Source organism: Physeter macrocephalus, chromosome 17, assembly GCF_002837175.3.
Source record: "Physeter macrocephalus isolate SW-GA chromosome 17, ASM283717v5, whole genome shotgun sequence".
Classification (NCBI taxonomy): domain Eukaryota; kingdom Metazoa; phylum Chordata; class Mammalia; order Artiodactyla; family Physeteridae; genus Physeter; species Physeter macrocephalus.
The window spans coordinates 43,935,741-43,952,675 of record NC_041230.1 but is presented as its reverse complement, the minus strand read 5'-3'; the positions used below and the strand labels follow the sequence as shown (position 1 = coordinate 43,952,675).

General features: G+C 47.5%; 1 protein-coding gene across 3 annotated transcripts in view; it reads right to left on the bottom strand.

Moving 5' to 3' along the window:
• Window positions 1-16,935, bottom strand: part of ZNRF1 (zinc and ring finger 1) — a 103,222-nt gene that overhangs the window by 11,696 nt on the left and 74,591 nt on the right. For all 3 annotated transcript variants that reach the window (XM_007102266.3, XM_028477617.2, XM_028477615.2), the window contains one exon: window positions 2,488-2,583. In XM_007102266.3, coding sequence (XP_007102328.1) covers window positions 2,488-2,583 — 96 coding nt within the window. The remainder of the gene's footprint in view (window positions 1-2,487; window positions 2,584-16,935) is intronic.

Sequence of the window (16,935 nt, the reverse complement as noted above, 5' to 3'; positions counted from 1 at the left end):
GACAAATGCCTTTCTCTTATCTGGAAGGCATAGGTGTCTTTAGAAAAGACAAAGACTGAATGTGAGGAATCCAGCCATGATGGAGGGGCCAGGCCACTGTTTCTGAAGCACTTTCCTCACCTTAAGACAAATTCCACTGACGGGACAAGGAACAATATGCCTTTCTTTGCCTCAGGTGGTAAAGGACTGGCTTTTGCAAAAGAGATCTTCCAGTTTAAAGCTTCTAATTTACACTCACACTCACACTCTCTCTCTCACACACACACATACACCCCACCCCCCACAAAGAGGTAGCTTTTCAATAAGAGGAAGGAAAAAGTGGGAAGAGACCAAGAACAGCCACGGTCATGCCTCGGACTGCTTGGCCAACCTCTGCTTCCTCTAAGGGGACGCCGACTCTGAGTGTGGCTTCTGCAGGTGACCTGTGCTCGGGCTGGGCTGTCAGGCCTGCTCTCCAGGGCTGCCTCTCTTTCGAGGCAAAGAGGAAAGGCAAGGAGGACACCTATGGCAGCACTGGCACGTACGTGCTCACATGGAAGAGGCGCTGCAGGTATCCCGGGAAGTTCTCCGGGAGAGAAGCCCATGCCCTCGCCTCCCCCACTGTCCAAGCCGGGCATGTGGGTCCTCCTTACAGAGTGGCCCCAAGAACGCTCTGCCCTCCACAGCTGCCCTGCAAAGTTCTCCCTCATGACGCCAAGAGCCCAGGCCTGTCGGGTGAGCCCACTCTGAGGCTGCTTTGTGTTCTCATGACAGCAAGGCAGTGTCCACAGAGAACTCTGCCCAGCGCCCCACTGGACAAAAAGCAGCCTTCACGGGGGTGCTGCGCACATGGGAAATAAGTGAACACGGTTTCTGAGGCCACGGCGGGGGAGGGCTGTCAGCCGTGGGAGAAGACTCCTCTCCCTCCCTGGTCCCAGGCAGAGACGACGTTCTCCCAGGAACGAAGTGGAGCTGAGCGTCCTCGACGAGCCTGATGGGGAGCCCAGAGCTCGAGGGACGAGCCTCAGAGACTCAGCATCAGTCAGTCCCCAGGGACGGGAGAGGCTGTCCCCTGGGGAGAACGGGGGCTCCCTGGACAACCAGGGAGGAGAGGAAAGGGAAGGACACCTGGGCTCAGAGGTATCAAAGGTCACCAGACCACGTGTACCTGAGACGAAGGGTAACCGGCCAGCCGGCCCACATCCAGAATCTGTTGGCGGTGCAAGAAAAGAGATCAGAGAATAGCAGGACGTGTCTTCCGGAGAATCAAGTGGATTAGATTCGTCAGATTAATTTCGCAGGAACAATCTGGAATTAATCTGGCCTACACAGGTGGGTCTGAGGAGGCAGGAGCCCAAGGAAGGTCTGTAAGGAGAGTCGACCTGGGAAACTTTCATGGACAGGATGGGGCTCAGGTGATGCGGGCCCACCTCCTGCCCGGTCCTCGGGCCCTGAGAAATCTCAGCGCTGTTTTCCTAAGCATCTCACGCCGTGACTCTAACCTACAAGGCAGGCCGGGGTTGGGGTCAGGTCGGGCGCACCCCTCTCAGATCCAGTGCCCATTCTCCTAGAAGACACAGTTCTCTGAGGAACATGGTTTGAAGACCAAACTAAGCACGTAAGGATGGAAAGCCCAAGAGTCACTGGCAGCACAGGGTGCAAGGAACTCAAGAGCAGTCAGTCCACTTCAGAAAAGGATGAAAAGAAACCCAGGGACGGCTTTGCATCTCTCGGGGAGGCTGTAACTTCCCGAGCACTGACCATGTGTCAGGCTCTGGACTGAAAGCTTTTATGTGTAATATCTCACTTTATTCTGACGAAAATCCTATGAACCCTGTACGGAAATCCCCATTCTAGGGACCAGAAAACCAAGGCTCTGCAAACTGAGCACTTGTTCAAGACCGCACAGCCAGTAAGTAAGTGGCCAAGGCAGGCTCTGAACGCAGAGCAGCTGGGCTCCAAGCCTTCCCCAAAGTAAACCAGGCAGGTGCTGACCACAGAGGTGGTTTTGTCCACAGAGGTGCCGTGGCAGGGGGGTTTCACTGAGTCCCCCGTTGTACTCACTGCTCAGCCCCACGGCCGCCTCCAAGGCAGGAAGCAGCACAGCCTCGGGGCAGCGATGAGGTGGCAGGCCAGCATTCTCTATCCCCAAAGGTGTCCACAAATCACACCTACTCTACTGTGGAGAGTCAGGCTGAAGCACCGTGTGCAAGGCACAGCCCAGACTCCCTTCCCCACAGAGGGCTGGCGCTCCCGCTGGGCCCTCTGCTGTCAGCTGTGTGACCAAGGCCCGTCTCCTGACCAGAGGTGCAAGGAACTAAGTGGGTGGAAGAAAGGGCAGGGCTAACTGGCCACCCAAGGGACCTCCAGACCCCGCCCCTGTGCCTTCCTCCCTGGTCCCCTCCTCTTGCCGGAAGGCGGGGTGGACATGCTGCCCAGAGCCGTGGAGGCTGGAAATACCCTTGCTCAGAGCTCCTCCCACACCTCCCGCCCCAGCCAAGCTCTTACCGTTGTAGGAGAGGCGAGGTTTGCTCAGACACATTATAAAGTGCATTTCCATCTCATCGGAAGCCACAGACTTGGAGCAAATGGGGCACTTGAAACCTGAAAAAGAGGAAACAGAATGAAATGTTTTTTTCCAAACCAAACATATCCATCATAAATGTGGAAACTCTTAGGTGACTCTGGCCATTGTGGGGTCAGAGTCAAAATGGCGAATTACAGTCTAGATACCATCCTACCGCTGACTTCTTCATTAAAGGCAGGCAACATTTTGTTTTCTGATTACAGCCTCCAATTCCCATTTTTTCACTGGGGCTCACCCTTGTCATGCCCCTTGCTGAAGATTATCAGAAGTCACTGACAGCTGATTTGAGTTTTATTTTCTTTTAGACCCTTTCCCAAGGGGGTCCAGTGGGCAATGGGGACAGGGAGGCATCGATCTAATCAAGGCAACCAAATAATCTGTCTTTGAATAATAAGAGTTTAATTTAACACCCTTCCGCCTCCCAGCCCTCAAACCACTTGGCTGGATCACCTGTGGAAGGCATCCCTCTAGTCCCGGGCACCTCCATCCCTCATCCAGAGCACCTTTCCTCCCGTGGCTCAGGCAGCTGTCCTCCGAGAGTGTGCGAGCCACAGGGTGGCCCTCCAGAGAACTCCCAAATGCCACACATGCCTTGGCCATATGCCACCAAGAGTAACAGCTGTTTCACAATGATAGGCGACAGACACTGCTGTTTTATTCCCGAGGAAGTTTGCTTATACACCCAGGGAGTTTCATCGGAACTGTATCAGTATTGGAGACTCTGGTTGAGAATCTTCTGAGCTGGACTCCATTAAGTAAACCTAGTCCTTTGATCTATTTTTTAATAAATTATTTTTTGATCTATTTTTATAGATAAATACAGATCCACTATTTTCAATTTCCCCCATTTTACTTTTATTAAAATTGCTTTCAAATGGGGAATTCCCTGGTGGTCCAGTGGTTAGGACTGTGTGCTTTCAATGCCGAGGGCCTGGGTTTGACCCCTGCTCGGGGAACTAAGATCCCACAAGCCGCACATCGCAGCCAAAAAAATAAAAAATAAAATAAAAATTACTTTAAAATGGATTACTTCTTTTCCATTCTACCAAAAATATTGAAAAGTTATCTATTTATTTGTCCACCTCAAATGTTAAACATCACAGCTGTTCCCTTTTGTGACCATAATCCCTACTTTCTCAGTCTGGAATTCCTAGGTCAAATACAGCACACCAAAATATTCTTGTGAAGATCAGACTCTTCTGTTAATTTGCAGTCAAAATGTCCCACGCACAGTTTCACTGGATGCTGGTAATATCTATCAGCAATATTTACTATGAGGCGCGGGTTCATGTTGACTGTTAGCTGCTCCAGAAGAGGAATAAACACCTTCACCAGTGTCCTTCCCGAGGGGAGTCGCTCATTCTGTATGGAAAGCCCTCCACTCTGGCAGCTGGTGGTGCTGAGACAGGGAGCAAACTGGCTCCCACGTTCCCGTGTAGGGCACAAGCGCTTTGCTTGAAGTCTTCTCCAAACCCTCCTCTCTTCAGTGACAATGCTCTGAGCTACAGGACCAGACAGAAAATCCACATTCCGGTTCACTCCAGGCAATGTGGACCTCAGACTCCGTGGCACCGTTCCCATTCCTCCAACCCCTTTCCTCAAAGAGCTTTAGCATCTAAGTGTCTTGGCTAAAAATTCTTGGAAGTGCTACCATCCTAAGGACTCTGGCCAAGCTTTGAGAAAGGGCTGTATTTTCTGACCTCTGGATGCTTATGAATCCATTAATGACAAAACCAGAAGACAGAAAAGAAACGTGATGGGGGAGGGTCCATCCCCAGTTTCCTGGCACAGGTGAGTAATAAATTCGAGTCTGGTAGAATGAGGATGCTCTTCACATCTAACCTAAGTCCCTCTGTACCCTCGAATCTACCCTCATGCCTGTGCCCTGCAAACAGACCAATACTTAAATAGCATTCCATAGAATGACCAGCCATTGGGAGATTTGTTCACCCTTTTTTCTGACTCAAAAGACCAAGGTTGGGTCTTCCCTGGCGGTCCAGTGGTTAAGACTCCACGCTTCCAATGCAAGGGGCACGGGTTGGATCCCTGCTCGGGGAACTGAGATCCCAACATGCTGCGTGGTATGGCCAAAAAAATAAATATAAAAAATTTGTTTAAAAAAATGTTTTAGGGGCTTCCCTGGTGGCGCAGTGGTTGAGAGTCCGCCTGCCGATGCAGGGGACACGGGTTCGTGCCCTGGTCCGGGAAGATCCCACATGCCGCAGAGCGGCTGGGCCCGTGAGCCGTGGCCGCTGAGCCTGCGCGTCAGGAGCCTGTGCTCCGCAACGGGGAGAGGCCACAACAGTGAGAGGCCCGCATACCGCACAGAAAAAAAAAATGTTTTAGGGCTTCCCTGGTGGCGCAGTGGTTAAGAATCCGCCTGCCATGCAGGGGACACGGGTTCGAGCCCTGGTCCGGGAAGATCCCGCATGCCGCGGAGCAACTAAGCCCGTGCGCCACAACTACTGAGCCTGCGCTCTAGAGCCCGTGAGCCACATCTACTGAAGCCTGCACACCTAGAGCCTGTGCTCTGCAATAAGAGGAGCCACCACAATGGGAAGCCCACGTACCGCAAAGAAGAGTAGCCCCGCTCGCCGCAACTAGAGAAAGCCCACGTGCAGCAACGAAGATCCATCACAGCCAAAAATAAATAAATAAATAAATAAATAAATAAAATAAGTTTTAAAAAGACCAAGGTTTTGCAACACTTTGACTACAGGATGTTTCCACTTTAAACTTGCTAAGTTAGCACGCTGTCTGCGGGCTGAGGGTTCAGGGCTGTGGGCAGGCCAGGATGGACGTGCTCCTGACAGGTCCTCCAACACTATGTCCTGATACAGCTACTGGGAGGCGGTAAAGTGATTTCTTACTAAAGAAAAGCCCTTCACCTCGTACATTACTCAGTTTTCTGCTAACTCAGAACAGAGTCATTGTTGTTGCTACAATAGCATCATTCAAACCCTCACATCCCAACGTGATTCCTTGAGTACAGGAGAGGGGTTGAGTTACAGCTACGGTGCTGGGAAGAAGGCCACCCCACAAGAAGGTCTAGGAAGGAATGTCACCCGATGTTTATGTCCTAGGAAAAAACAAGTTGAGACTCACAGGTTTAGACCAATCCTCTCACTGTACAGATAAAGAAAGAGACCCCAGTGAGGCCATCAGTCAAACAACTTAGGGGCGGAGCTGAGACCAGAATCAGATTTCTTAGCTCCCAATCTAAAGTCCTTGCCATTAGGGAAGAAAAAGCTGACCGCAGGTGTGATATTGTGATTTATAGTCAGAAGTATGTATTTGGTCTTTGTCCTGTTTCTGGCATAGAGCTCCTAAAACCCTTGGAATTCCCTAAGACCAATTATATTTGGTTTTCTGTCATCACTCCCTGAAATAGCTCCAGAGCCAAAGGTGAAAGGATGAAAAGGAGGGTCTTGTTATTCATAACCAGCCCCTTTCAACCACACCAGAGTTTATGTTAATGAGGTGACTTCTGGAAAGCCCTAGTTAACCTAAGGATGGGGGCTGGTTGCCAAGGGAACCAACCATGTGATTAGAGGACTGGAACTTTCAGCCCCACCCTCGACCTGGAGGTTGGATCAATCACCAATGGCCAATGATTTAATCAATCGTGCCTATGTAATGAAGCCCCCATAAAACTCCAAAAGGACAGGGTCTGGAGAGCTCCCGGGCTGGTGCACACATGGAGATTTGAGGAGAGTGGTGTGCCTGGAGACAGTGTTGGCCCTGTGCCCTTTCCCCACACCTTGCCCTGTGCTTCTCTCCCCTTGGGCTGTTCCTGAGTTACATCCTTTTATTATAAACCATTGATCTGGTAAGTAAAATGTTTCTCTGAGTTCTGGGAGTCACTCTAGCATATTAAACAAATGTGTGGGGGGGGTGCCTGGGAACCTCCAATCAATAGCCAGTTGGGTAGAAGCAGAGGTGACAACCCGGGCTTGTGACTGGCGTCTGAAGTGGGGGCAGTCTTGTGGGACTGAGCCCTTGACCTGTGGGATCTGATGCTATCTCCAGGTAGATGCTATCAGAATTAAGTTAATTGCTTGGTGGTGTTGGGAAACACATCTCGGAACAGGGTTTTAAAACAGAGGTGGGCTGGGAAATATTATGTCTTGCAGGAAGCACCACTATAGTAGGGAGAGACCTATATTCTAATGAAAGCAGGGTCATTACCACTTGCATCACCTAACTCTGCGTGTGTGTGTGTGTGTGTGTGTGTGTGCGTGTGCGTGCGTGTGTGTGTGTGTGTGTGTGTGTGTGTGTAGGAAAGACCAAGATAACCTGGCTTTTCCAGCCTCAAGACCTTGGCAAGTTATCTACTCTCCCTGGACCTCAGTTCCTCATCTGAAAAATAGAGACATTTACCTCCCTCTTGAGGATCAAATGAGATAAGAAACCTGAAAGCACATTAAAAAGAAGCTAAACAAATGAACAGTGGTATCATCATCGTCAAGCCAGGCAGTGCTTAACAAGGAGGAAGGAACAGGCTGGAGAAGGGATGTGGGGGGTGGGCTGAGAGATGGGGGTGACGGACCAGCAGGGCATGTTGCAAAAGTGTGCTGGGGGTGGCCCTTGGCCATCACTGCTGCTCGCATCTCTTCAGAGCACAGAACTTTGGAGCACTGTGTGTGGCACTTTCTGTATAGCCGACGTGGCACTGTACACGCTGGGGTCCCTGTCTAACCTCTATGGCACCCACTTGTACACATGATGATAAATAACAGCTTGCATTTACGTTGCTATGGGCAGCCGCTGGGCTTTACGTGTCTTCTCATTTGCCAGAATATGAGGTAAGTACTAACGTTAACTCTATTTTGCAGAAGAGGACACCAAGGTAGGTCACTTGCCCAAGGTAATGCAGCCAGAGCGCCAGAGCTGGCACACAACCAGGAAGTCTGACCACCCAGTGTGCACCATGTTCCCCGGGCTGTGGGACAGGTTGACTGGTACAGGAGGAGGAGACACATGGCAAAAAGGATGTGAGGGCTTCCCTGGTGGCGCAGTGGTTAAGGATCCGCCTGACGATGCAGGGGACACGAGTTCGATCCCTGGTCCGGGAAGATCCCACATGCCGCGGAGCAACTAAGCCCATGTGCCACAACGACTGAGCCTGCGCTCTAGAGCCCGCGAGCCACAACTACTGAGCCTGTGAGCCACAACTACTGAAGCCCACGAGCCTAGAGCTCGTGCTCCGCAACAAGAGAAGTCACCGCAATGAGAATCCTGCACACTGCAACGAAGAGTAGCACCCGCTTGCCGCAACTAGAGAAAGCCCGCACACGGCAACGAAGACCCAACACAAATTTTTATAAATTTATAAAAATTTATTTTTACAAATAAATTTCAAAAAAAAAAAAAAAAAAAAAGAATGTGAAACGCTACAAAGACCCAAGGTATCACCAAATAGTCACCTCAAACCTTCCACATCATCCCAGCAATTTCTCCTGAAGCACCCATGGTCCTGGATAATCTCATAAACTGTAACAAAATTGATAAATTTTTTTTTTTTTTTTCCAGTACGTGGGCCTCTCCAGTTGCAGAGCACAGGCTCCGGGGCCATGGCTCACGGGCCCAGCCGCTCTGCGGCATGTGGGATCTTCCCGGACCGGGGCACGAACCCGTGTCCCCTGCATCAGCAGGCGGACTCTCAACCACTGCGCCACCAGGGAAGACCCCCCTCTTTGCCTTTAATGTCCTTTTTCTGTTTCTCCTTGACCAGATCTTGGTCATTTCCACATTGTGGCGGGGCACGAACCCGTGTCCCCTGCATCAGCAGGCGGACTCTCAACCACTGCGCCACCAGAGAAGCCCAAAACTGATAATTTTTTCCTGGGAATTCTGTTAATATGGAAGGACAGAGCTCTGCTTTCCACTCTGGGCACTGAGCCTATAGCATTGGTTCTAAGACACTGAGTTTGCAAATTACCTTTTAAATGGAAAATAAAGGGCAAAAGGTTAAGAGGGACAGAAATATATGGAGAGCCTCGGGGCGGGGGGGTGGGGAAACTAGTGTCCCCACCTTCTTTCCCAAGAGGTCATCCAATGATCAAAATGGATGTTACCACTCTACCACCCCAATCTTTTCTCATAATTGTCCAGTCACAATTCAGCATCAGTAGCCCTATGTAATAATAAATACTATGATCTTTACGAGCCATCTGAAGGGTAAAAAAATTCTAAGAAATTTTGATACCATTTTGGAAAAAAGTTCCAACTGAATTAAAATCAGCCCTGCAAACAAAGATCAAACAGTGGTCCACAAAGTCATCCAATCAACATCATTTCTGTCAATTTTCATGAGACCTCATCAGCACTCAGAAAACACGGGTAAGACACGCTTCATGAGAAAGTAAGCTACAGGTGGAGTTTTCAGGACACTCCCCAACTGCGCTGAGACTAGACTCTACCCATCATGCCCTGGAAGGCAGGTGAGCAGACAGCACATGCGCCCAGCTGCCTTCCTCTCTCCCGCCTAATCTCTTCAGAGGCAGCCCTGCCCGCATTGTGTCTTTAACATCTGACAGCGTGAAGGGAGGTGTCGGCTAGCTCAGGCTTGCCAGCCAAGTCTGACACCGGTTCCCCTAAGCCTTTGCTCCCACCAGGCTGTGGCAGAGACAAGGAACTCACCCGGTTCCTAGCCCTTTTCTGCCAGCCTCTCAAAATGAGGGAGGAATGAATGACAGAGCACCAAGGGGAATTTGTCTACAATCTCCCAATTCTGTGCTGGGTGGGCTCTACCAAGCAAATGCTACTGCAGGATCCCCCCACCCCCAATCAAGGAGAGAGAGAGAGATCCTAATGGAGACCTCATCTTCTTTCTTCCTCTCGTCATCAGATCAGCCCAAGGTTATGTAGAGAGGTGATCGGCCAGAGCCCAGTTGCTTCCTGTCTTTCAACAAGCATCTGGCTTAAGTGGGGGAATCCTTGCCATTCGACTGGCTGGACCAGAAACCGAATCTCCCGAGAAAAGACAAGCCTGCACCTGGTGCAGGGACTTAACCCTGTTACCACCGGGCCAAAGGGAGATAGTGTCAGGCAAGTGAACCAAGAGTGACCCAGGAATGCACACATGATCATGAGCATCAAGCGTCTTCCTGGGTCAGGTTAATTGGGCCCCTCGAACTTCACCCAGGTGCTTCCATTTGACTGAGAGAGCAACTGAGGAAAGGTCGGGGGCAGGCGGCTCCAGTTACAACAATTCTCTCAAGCCTCTACAGAATTTATCATGCAATACAGTCAAAGTTTTTCTCATTTTCTAAAACGGCAACCTTCTCCTTTAAGACCTGATTCTCGGGCAGGTAGGACATGTGCTCTACACGTTGCCCCAGTTCCCTCTCAGACCCTCCCTCCTATGCTGATGCGCTATTTTAGCCCTGCCCCAGTTCTGCCTGTCTCTGGGATCACCTAAAGGGAGAAGAATCAAAAGAAGCAACCAGGGTAAAGGAAGCCACGCTATCCAGGCAAGCCCTATGTCTGGGTGAGGGGCTGATGTGACTTCTCTCACCTAGGGGCGCAGGGAGTCCCACCCCCATACTCCATCCCTCCCAACCAGTTCCTAGTTTCCAGCGTAGATTTTTCCCTCTCACATCCTTGTGGTGCTTTGAGACTTGACTAAGTGAATTTTATTAAATGGGATTTATTACAAATAAAAGGTCAAGGGGTAATACTGGATGGCTTTCTTTTACAATTCTGTACCGAAATGTGTCCCCAAGAGCAGGGGCTGTATCACATTCTACACACACACACACACACACACAGAGAAACACACTCTCTCACTCTCTCTCCATCAAAGAAATAACTGGAAACCAATGCACAATTTATCAGTTGCTGATGTCTGGTTCAGTCTCTCCTGGAAAACATTCTGGACTAGGGACAGGCCCACCAGTTCTGACTGTTGCTTCTTTCAACACCTCTCTTCTGGACTCAGCCTCTAGATTCCATTCTAGGGTCTGGGGCTCACCTGTTGCCCCAGAAGCCAATAAAATTCTCATAAGCAGGTATGAGGAGAGAGCCACACTGATACTTAAAATCAATTTAATACATTAGTGTATGTGTGTCTGTGTGTGTATTTAACCTATCTGTTGTGTTGGTCAACTTTATGTGTCAACTTGACTGGGTCATGGGGTGTGCAGATATTTGGTTAAACATTATTATCTGGGTATGTCTGTTAGGGTGTTTCAGGATGAGATTACCATTTGAATCAGTAGACTGAGTAAAGCAGATTGCCCTCCCTAGTAATGGCATCATCCAACCGTGGAAGACCTGAAGACAATAAAAAGGCAGAGGAAGGGAGATTTTGAGCTCTCTGCCTGTTTGTTTTGGGACATTGGTATTCTCCTGCCCTTGGACTGGGCTGTACACCATAGGTTTTCTCCTGGTTCTCAGGCCTTCAGACTCGGGCTGGAACTAAAGCTGGTGGGCTTTCCTGGGTCTTCTGCTTGCAGACAGCAGATCACAGGACTTCTTGCTACCATAATTGCATGAGTCAATTCCTTATAATACCAATAAATCTCTTTATCTATATCTCCTATTGGTTCTGTTTCTCTGGAGAAATTTAATACATTTGTTTATTAAAATGCCAAACATTAAAATTTAAAAGATTGACAACAACAATGTTGGTGAAGGTGTGGACCAACTGGAACTCTCATATTGTTGGAGGGAGTGTAAAAAGACACAAGCACTTTGGAAAAAGGTCTGGTAGTTCCTTGTAAGATAAAACACACACCTAGCCTAACCCAAGAATTCCCATCTAAATATTGCCTAAAAGAAACAAAAACATATGTCTACAAATAGATATTTATCAGAATGTTCATCACAGCCTTATTCTTAACAAGAAAACCCAGGAACAACCCAACTGATCATCAATGGAATGGATAAACTGTGGTATAATCATGGAATGCAACAGAACACTACTCAGCAATAAAAAGCATGAACTACTGATACATGGAACATGGATGAATATTAAAAACATGCTGAGTGAAGGGCATGAAAGAGCACATATAATTGGAATTGTATAAAGTTCTAGAACAGGGAAAGCTAATCTATGGTGGAACAAATCAGACCAGTGGCTGTCTCTAGGGGGTAGCAGTTGGGGCAGAGATTGATTGAAAAAGGGTTCAGAGAACCTCTGGCGCGATGAAAATGTTCTGTGTCACGAGGAGGGTTTGGGTTACACACATGCATTTGTCAAAATTCAGTGAATGTACACTTAAGATTTGAGATTTCATTGCTTGTAAATTTTACCTCAAGGAGAAAAAAAGTGTAAACAAACACTGAACTATAGTTAATGACAGACAGGCTGAATGAAGCATTTAGAGGGAGGTGTACTAATGTTTGCATTAGAACAAAATGCATCAAAAAGTAAGATGCATAAGTTAAACTTCTTTCCACTTTTCTGTATGTTTGAAATTTTCATAATAAAACACTGGAAAAGGTGTCATTTGATAATTTACTTTTTCCTTTCTGATTTTGGATGTGTTTTATTTCTTTTCTTGCCTAGTTGCTATGGCTAGGACTTCCAATACTATGTTAGATAAAAGTTTGTCTGGGTATAGGATTCTTTTTTTTTTTTTTTTTTTTTTTTTGCGGTACGCGGGCCCCCCACTGTTGTGGCTTCTCCCGTTGCGGAGCACAGGCTCTGGACGCGCAGGCTCAGCAGCCATGGCTCAAGGGCCCAGCTGCTCCGCGGCATGTGGGATCCTCCCAGACCAGGGCACGAACCTGTGTCCCCTGCATCGGCAGGCAGACTCTCAACCACTGCGCCACCAGGGAAGCCCAGGGTATAGGATTCTTGAGTTGCCTTCCTTTTTTCTTCAGTGGTCTGTAGATAAAATTCTACCATCTTTCAGCTTCTTGGTGTTGCAAATAGAAAATCTGATGCCAGTGTGGTTCTTTTTCCTTTGTAAATAATACGTTCCTTTGGCCTGAAAGCTTGGAAGACTTTTCTTTGCATCCTAAAAGTTAAGAAATTTTACTAGGATACACTTAGATGTATTTTAGTTATTGCCCCTAGTGGTAAGTCAGGAGTGCTGTTCACCAAATATTTCTAGCTTTCTTCCTTCCATCTGTAGGGGAGGACCATACTTGCTTCCCTTTGAAGTTAAAAGTGGGGTTGTGATTTGCATTGGCCAATGAAATAGGAGCAGAAGTGATCTGTGCACGCCAAGCCAACTTTAAGTACTAGTTCATGATTTACCATGCTGAGACGAAGCCTCTATCACCTTTTGTTCCTGAATAACAACGAGCACAGCCCCCTCCTCCCAGACCTATACTGGCTACTGCATTATGGAGGAAAAATAAACTTGTTGAGTTAAACTACTGAGGTTATGGACTGTTTACTATTACATTTTAACCAAGTCCTAGCCTGTCCTGACTGATACACCCTTCCTTTACCTTTTTCTCCTTTTAGCACTCCTATTACTGGTATGTCAAGTGTCTTGGTTCCATCTTCTGGGTCTCTCGCCTCCTCTTCCATAACTTCTCTGTCTTCGCATTTGCTCAGAAACTCAGCCTTTCTGACTCCTCTGAGCCCCACCTGCCCCTGCTCGCTGAAAGAGGTCAATGGTTGGCATCAGAATCAAAGAGATGAGACATGCATTCTGCTCACACCTTCCCAGAATCCTCTCTGCCTGGATATCCATATTTCCCTGTTTTAAATATACATTCTCTTTGTATCAGCAACAATCCACATACTTGTCATTTTCAACGTCTATGCATTCTATAGTGATAATATATTGTGCTTAGCTATTTTCTTCTGTGGGTGTTTAGATTCCCAATTTTTGCCCACTATAAAGATTCTCTCAGTAGTGATCTCTATTCTCTACTCTAAGCATGGTAGATTCCACTCCCAACATATTTTTGCTGTTTCTGAATTGTAGGCTGACTGGTTTGGAAGAAAGAAAATTATATTAGGAGTCAGAAGAAACAGGCTCTCCCAATCACTAAGTCAGGTGGCCTTGTACAAGCTCCTCAGCAATATTTGCATACTGTCCTGCCTACTGTCCAATGTAGTTCTAAAACCCAACCAAAGGTGGATGTGTGAGTGCTCTGTGCAGAGCAAAGCCATGTGAAATGTGATGTGGCCATTTTACTTGGCTGCATCCAGTGCAACTTGAATATACTGAGGCTTGCTGGTAAATCTGGCTATTTGAGGAAATTCACAAATTCTTCAGGCAAAGAACTGAAAAATGAGCTGACACTACACAATGTACTTTGTGGCCTCTAAGATGCCATCAATTTTAACAGGCACCAGTATGAAGCTCCGAGAGAGAGAAAAAAGCTGTCAATTATCATTTGAACATGTGATTATATGACACATCCTGATTTTAGAGTTAAATTTTTGTGTTTAGTTGTTAAACTGTGACATGGACATGCCTTAGAATCAATGAATATATGAAAATATGTAAATATTTTTAAAATATACAGACTGAATCCCAGTCACATACTCAATACATCTATCCTGTTCATTTACTACAAAGGAGAACAGGCTCAATGAGGTATCTACAGTGGGAACAAAGGGAAGAGCTGCAGGCTGTGCACATGGACGTGTGCCTGGTGACTTCAAACCCACCCGCTGCCACGGCAAGTCTGGGCTGCACTCCTGCCAGGTGGAGCCCAGCACCAGCATTCCAGCCAAGAGAAGAATGGGCAAAGCATTTGCCAGGAGCAGGAACTACAGCTACTAATTGGTCCTGTTCCCTCTGACCCTCTAACCCATTTCTTCCAGAGAGAGGCCCTGGAAGAACTGTTTAGGAGAGGGATTATGGGGAGCGGGGCACGTAGGGACATGATAGTCTGATGATCTAAGCCTGAGCAGGTACAAATACAAAAAAGATGAAAGTCTCAGTGTGAGAGTGATCAAGTTCCCAGCTACTGAACAGGAAACATGAATGTCAAATGATAATCCCTTGTCACATGGCCTACCATGCTTGGGCAACTTTAGGGGCATCCAATCATGACTCAAAAAGTGTGGATGTGGCCTCCAGATGAACATCTGGCTTTTATTTTAGAGATGTCTTAATTAAAGGATAGACTATATGTTAAAAGAGGAAGATGGTCTAGTATCCAAAGGGCAAGCCAGAATTTCTTCAAACGCTTAAATATTAGGGATTACCTACAAGCTAGGCAACAGGATAGACAAGTCTGGCCAAGAAATGTCTAGTTACTTAGCTGGATACCATGCTTTCCTCTCAATGGCTATCCCTCCTTCATTCCAATCCCCAACACACCACACACCCATGCCCCCTGGATCCAACACCCACAGCCGCTGCTGGAGGGGGCTTTCTGGTGTTCGGGCAATGCCAGAGCACATGTCAGGAGTAGGTAGAATTCCCCAGCCTTTTCTTCACAAACTCAACAGCACTGAGTGGGGCCAAGGACCACCTTCCCTCAAAAAAGACAAAGGGAACGTAAACACCTGGGTTTTAGGCAAAGAAGGCAGTTATCTCCCCCAGCGGAGGTGGACTGCCTCCACGTTAACCACAGAAAGGAGCCTCACTTCTTCCGATTCTAGAGGGGCATGCTGTCTGCGCAAGACACCAGTCATGCAGGTCTAGCCTCACTCACAATAGTTGCCCTCAGCAGACTTTCCTAGAGAAACAGGACTATGCTGGGAATTGCCCTATTGTTGGCCTATATCTTTTCCAAGTCCTGGGGCCTTTTTTAAAAAACATTTTAATTTTATTGAAATATAGTTGATTTACAATGTTGTGTTAGTTTCACGTGTACAGCAAAATGATTCAGTTATACAAATGCATATATTCATCCTTTTTCAGATTCTTTTCCCGGGACTTCCCTGGTGGCGCAGTGGTTAAGAATCCGCCTGCCACTGCAGGGGACATGGGTTCGACCCCTGGTCCGGGAAGATCCCACATGCCACGGAGCAACTAAGCCCACACGCCACAGCTACTGAGCCCGTGCGCCTAGAGCCCGTGCCCACACACTGCAACAAAGAGCAGCCCCCGCTCGCCACAACTAGAGAAAGCCGTGCACAGCAACGAAGACCCAACGCAGCCAAAAAAATAAAAAATTGGCTATATTAAGAATTAAAAAAAAATAATAAGATTCTTTTCTCATATAGGTTATCACAGAATACCGGGTAGAGATCCCTGTGCTATAAGTCGTGGGGTCTTTGTTGATATACTTTAATTTGATATACTTTAATTTTCCAACCTTTAAGTAACTTTTTTTTTTAATGGTGTGTGTGTGTTTGTGTGTGTTTGGAGGTGGAGGTGGAGGAGAAAAGGAGATTTAGGAAAGGGAAAAGGACAAAAAAGGAAAGTTTCACACATAATCCATACAGGACCAAGAGTTTATTTCTGGGTTCCTGAAGGCACTGTCCATCCCAATGCCCATACGCCTGATAGAGATTTTTCACTGACAAGAAGGAAAACACTTGAACACACTATTAGATTACATTCAGCCAGTATCTGACTCACCAGGTGAATGGACATGACACACATCTAAGTGACTGCTCATACTGAAATATGCCATTTTCCTAGCACTGCAGAACTTGCATCTGTTCATGCCGACAGCCCTGGCTTTCGTGTCACCAGAGGTCTGCTAGAAGGCTCCTCCACAGCTCCCAATATAATCTCAGGATGCAGAACACGTGCTGCTGTATTCACTCCATAAAAACTATCAGCTCTGGCTTGGGCCCTGGCACGCAGCAACACTGCAGGCTGAGCTTGGTTATGTTATTTTGCAAAATGAACACTGGCTGGCTTCTTGCCTGGACCTAGACCTGGTCCCTTCTCAGCAGGGCATCCTCTTCGCATCTGCACCTCCAACACAGAAGTAGATGGAGGAAGGAACTCAGAGGACACGGTCCTGTCGGCCACAACTGTGCTTTGAAATGGCACCTAAAGAGGCAGAAGCCAAGAGAATAGAATGGGGTTGTTCTGAGAGCTCAACAGCAGTGGAGTGATCAATCCGATGAAAGAGAACTGTCAGGGTAAGAGAAGACCTTCCCGCTTCAGTGTTTGCTTTTCTGTCATCCACAGCTTTCAGTACCATAGAGAAAGAGACGGGGAGACCCTAGAGAGCTATGAGGTACTGACCACTGAGTTTAAAAAGTATTTCCCTCATAGAATGAGTTTGGGAGTGTTCCTCCCTCTGCTATCTTTTGGAAGAGTTTGAGAAGGACAGGTGTTAGCTCTTCTCTAAATGTTTGATAGAATTTGCCTGTGAAGCCATCTGGTCCTGGGCTTTAGTTTGTTGGAAGATTTAAAATCACAGTTTCAATTTCAGGGCTTGTGACTGGTCTGTTCATATTTTCTATTTCTTCCTGGTTCAGTCTTGGCAGGTTGTGCATTTCTAAGAATTTGTCCATTTCTTCCAGGTTGTCCATTTTATTG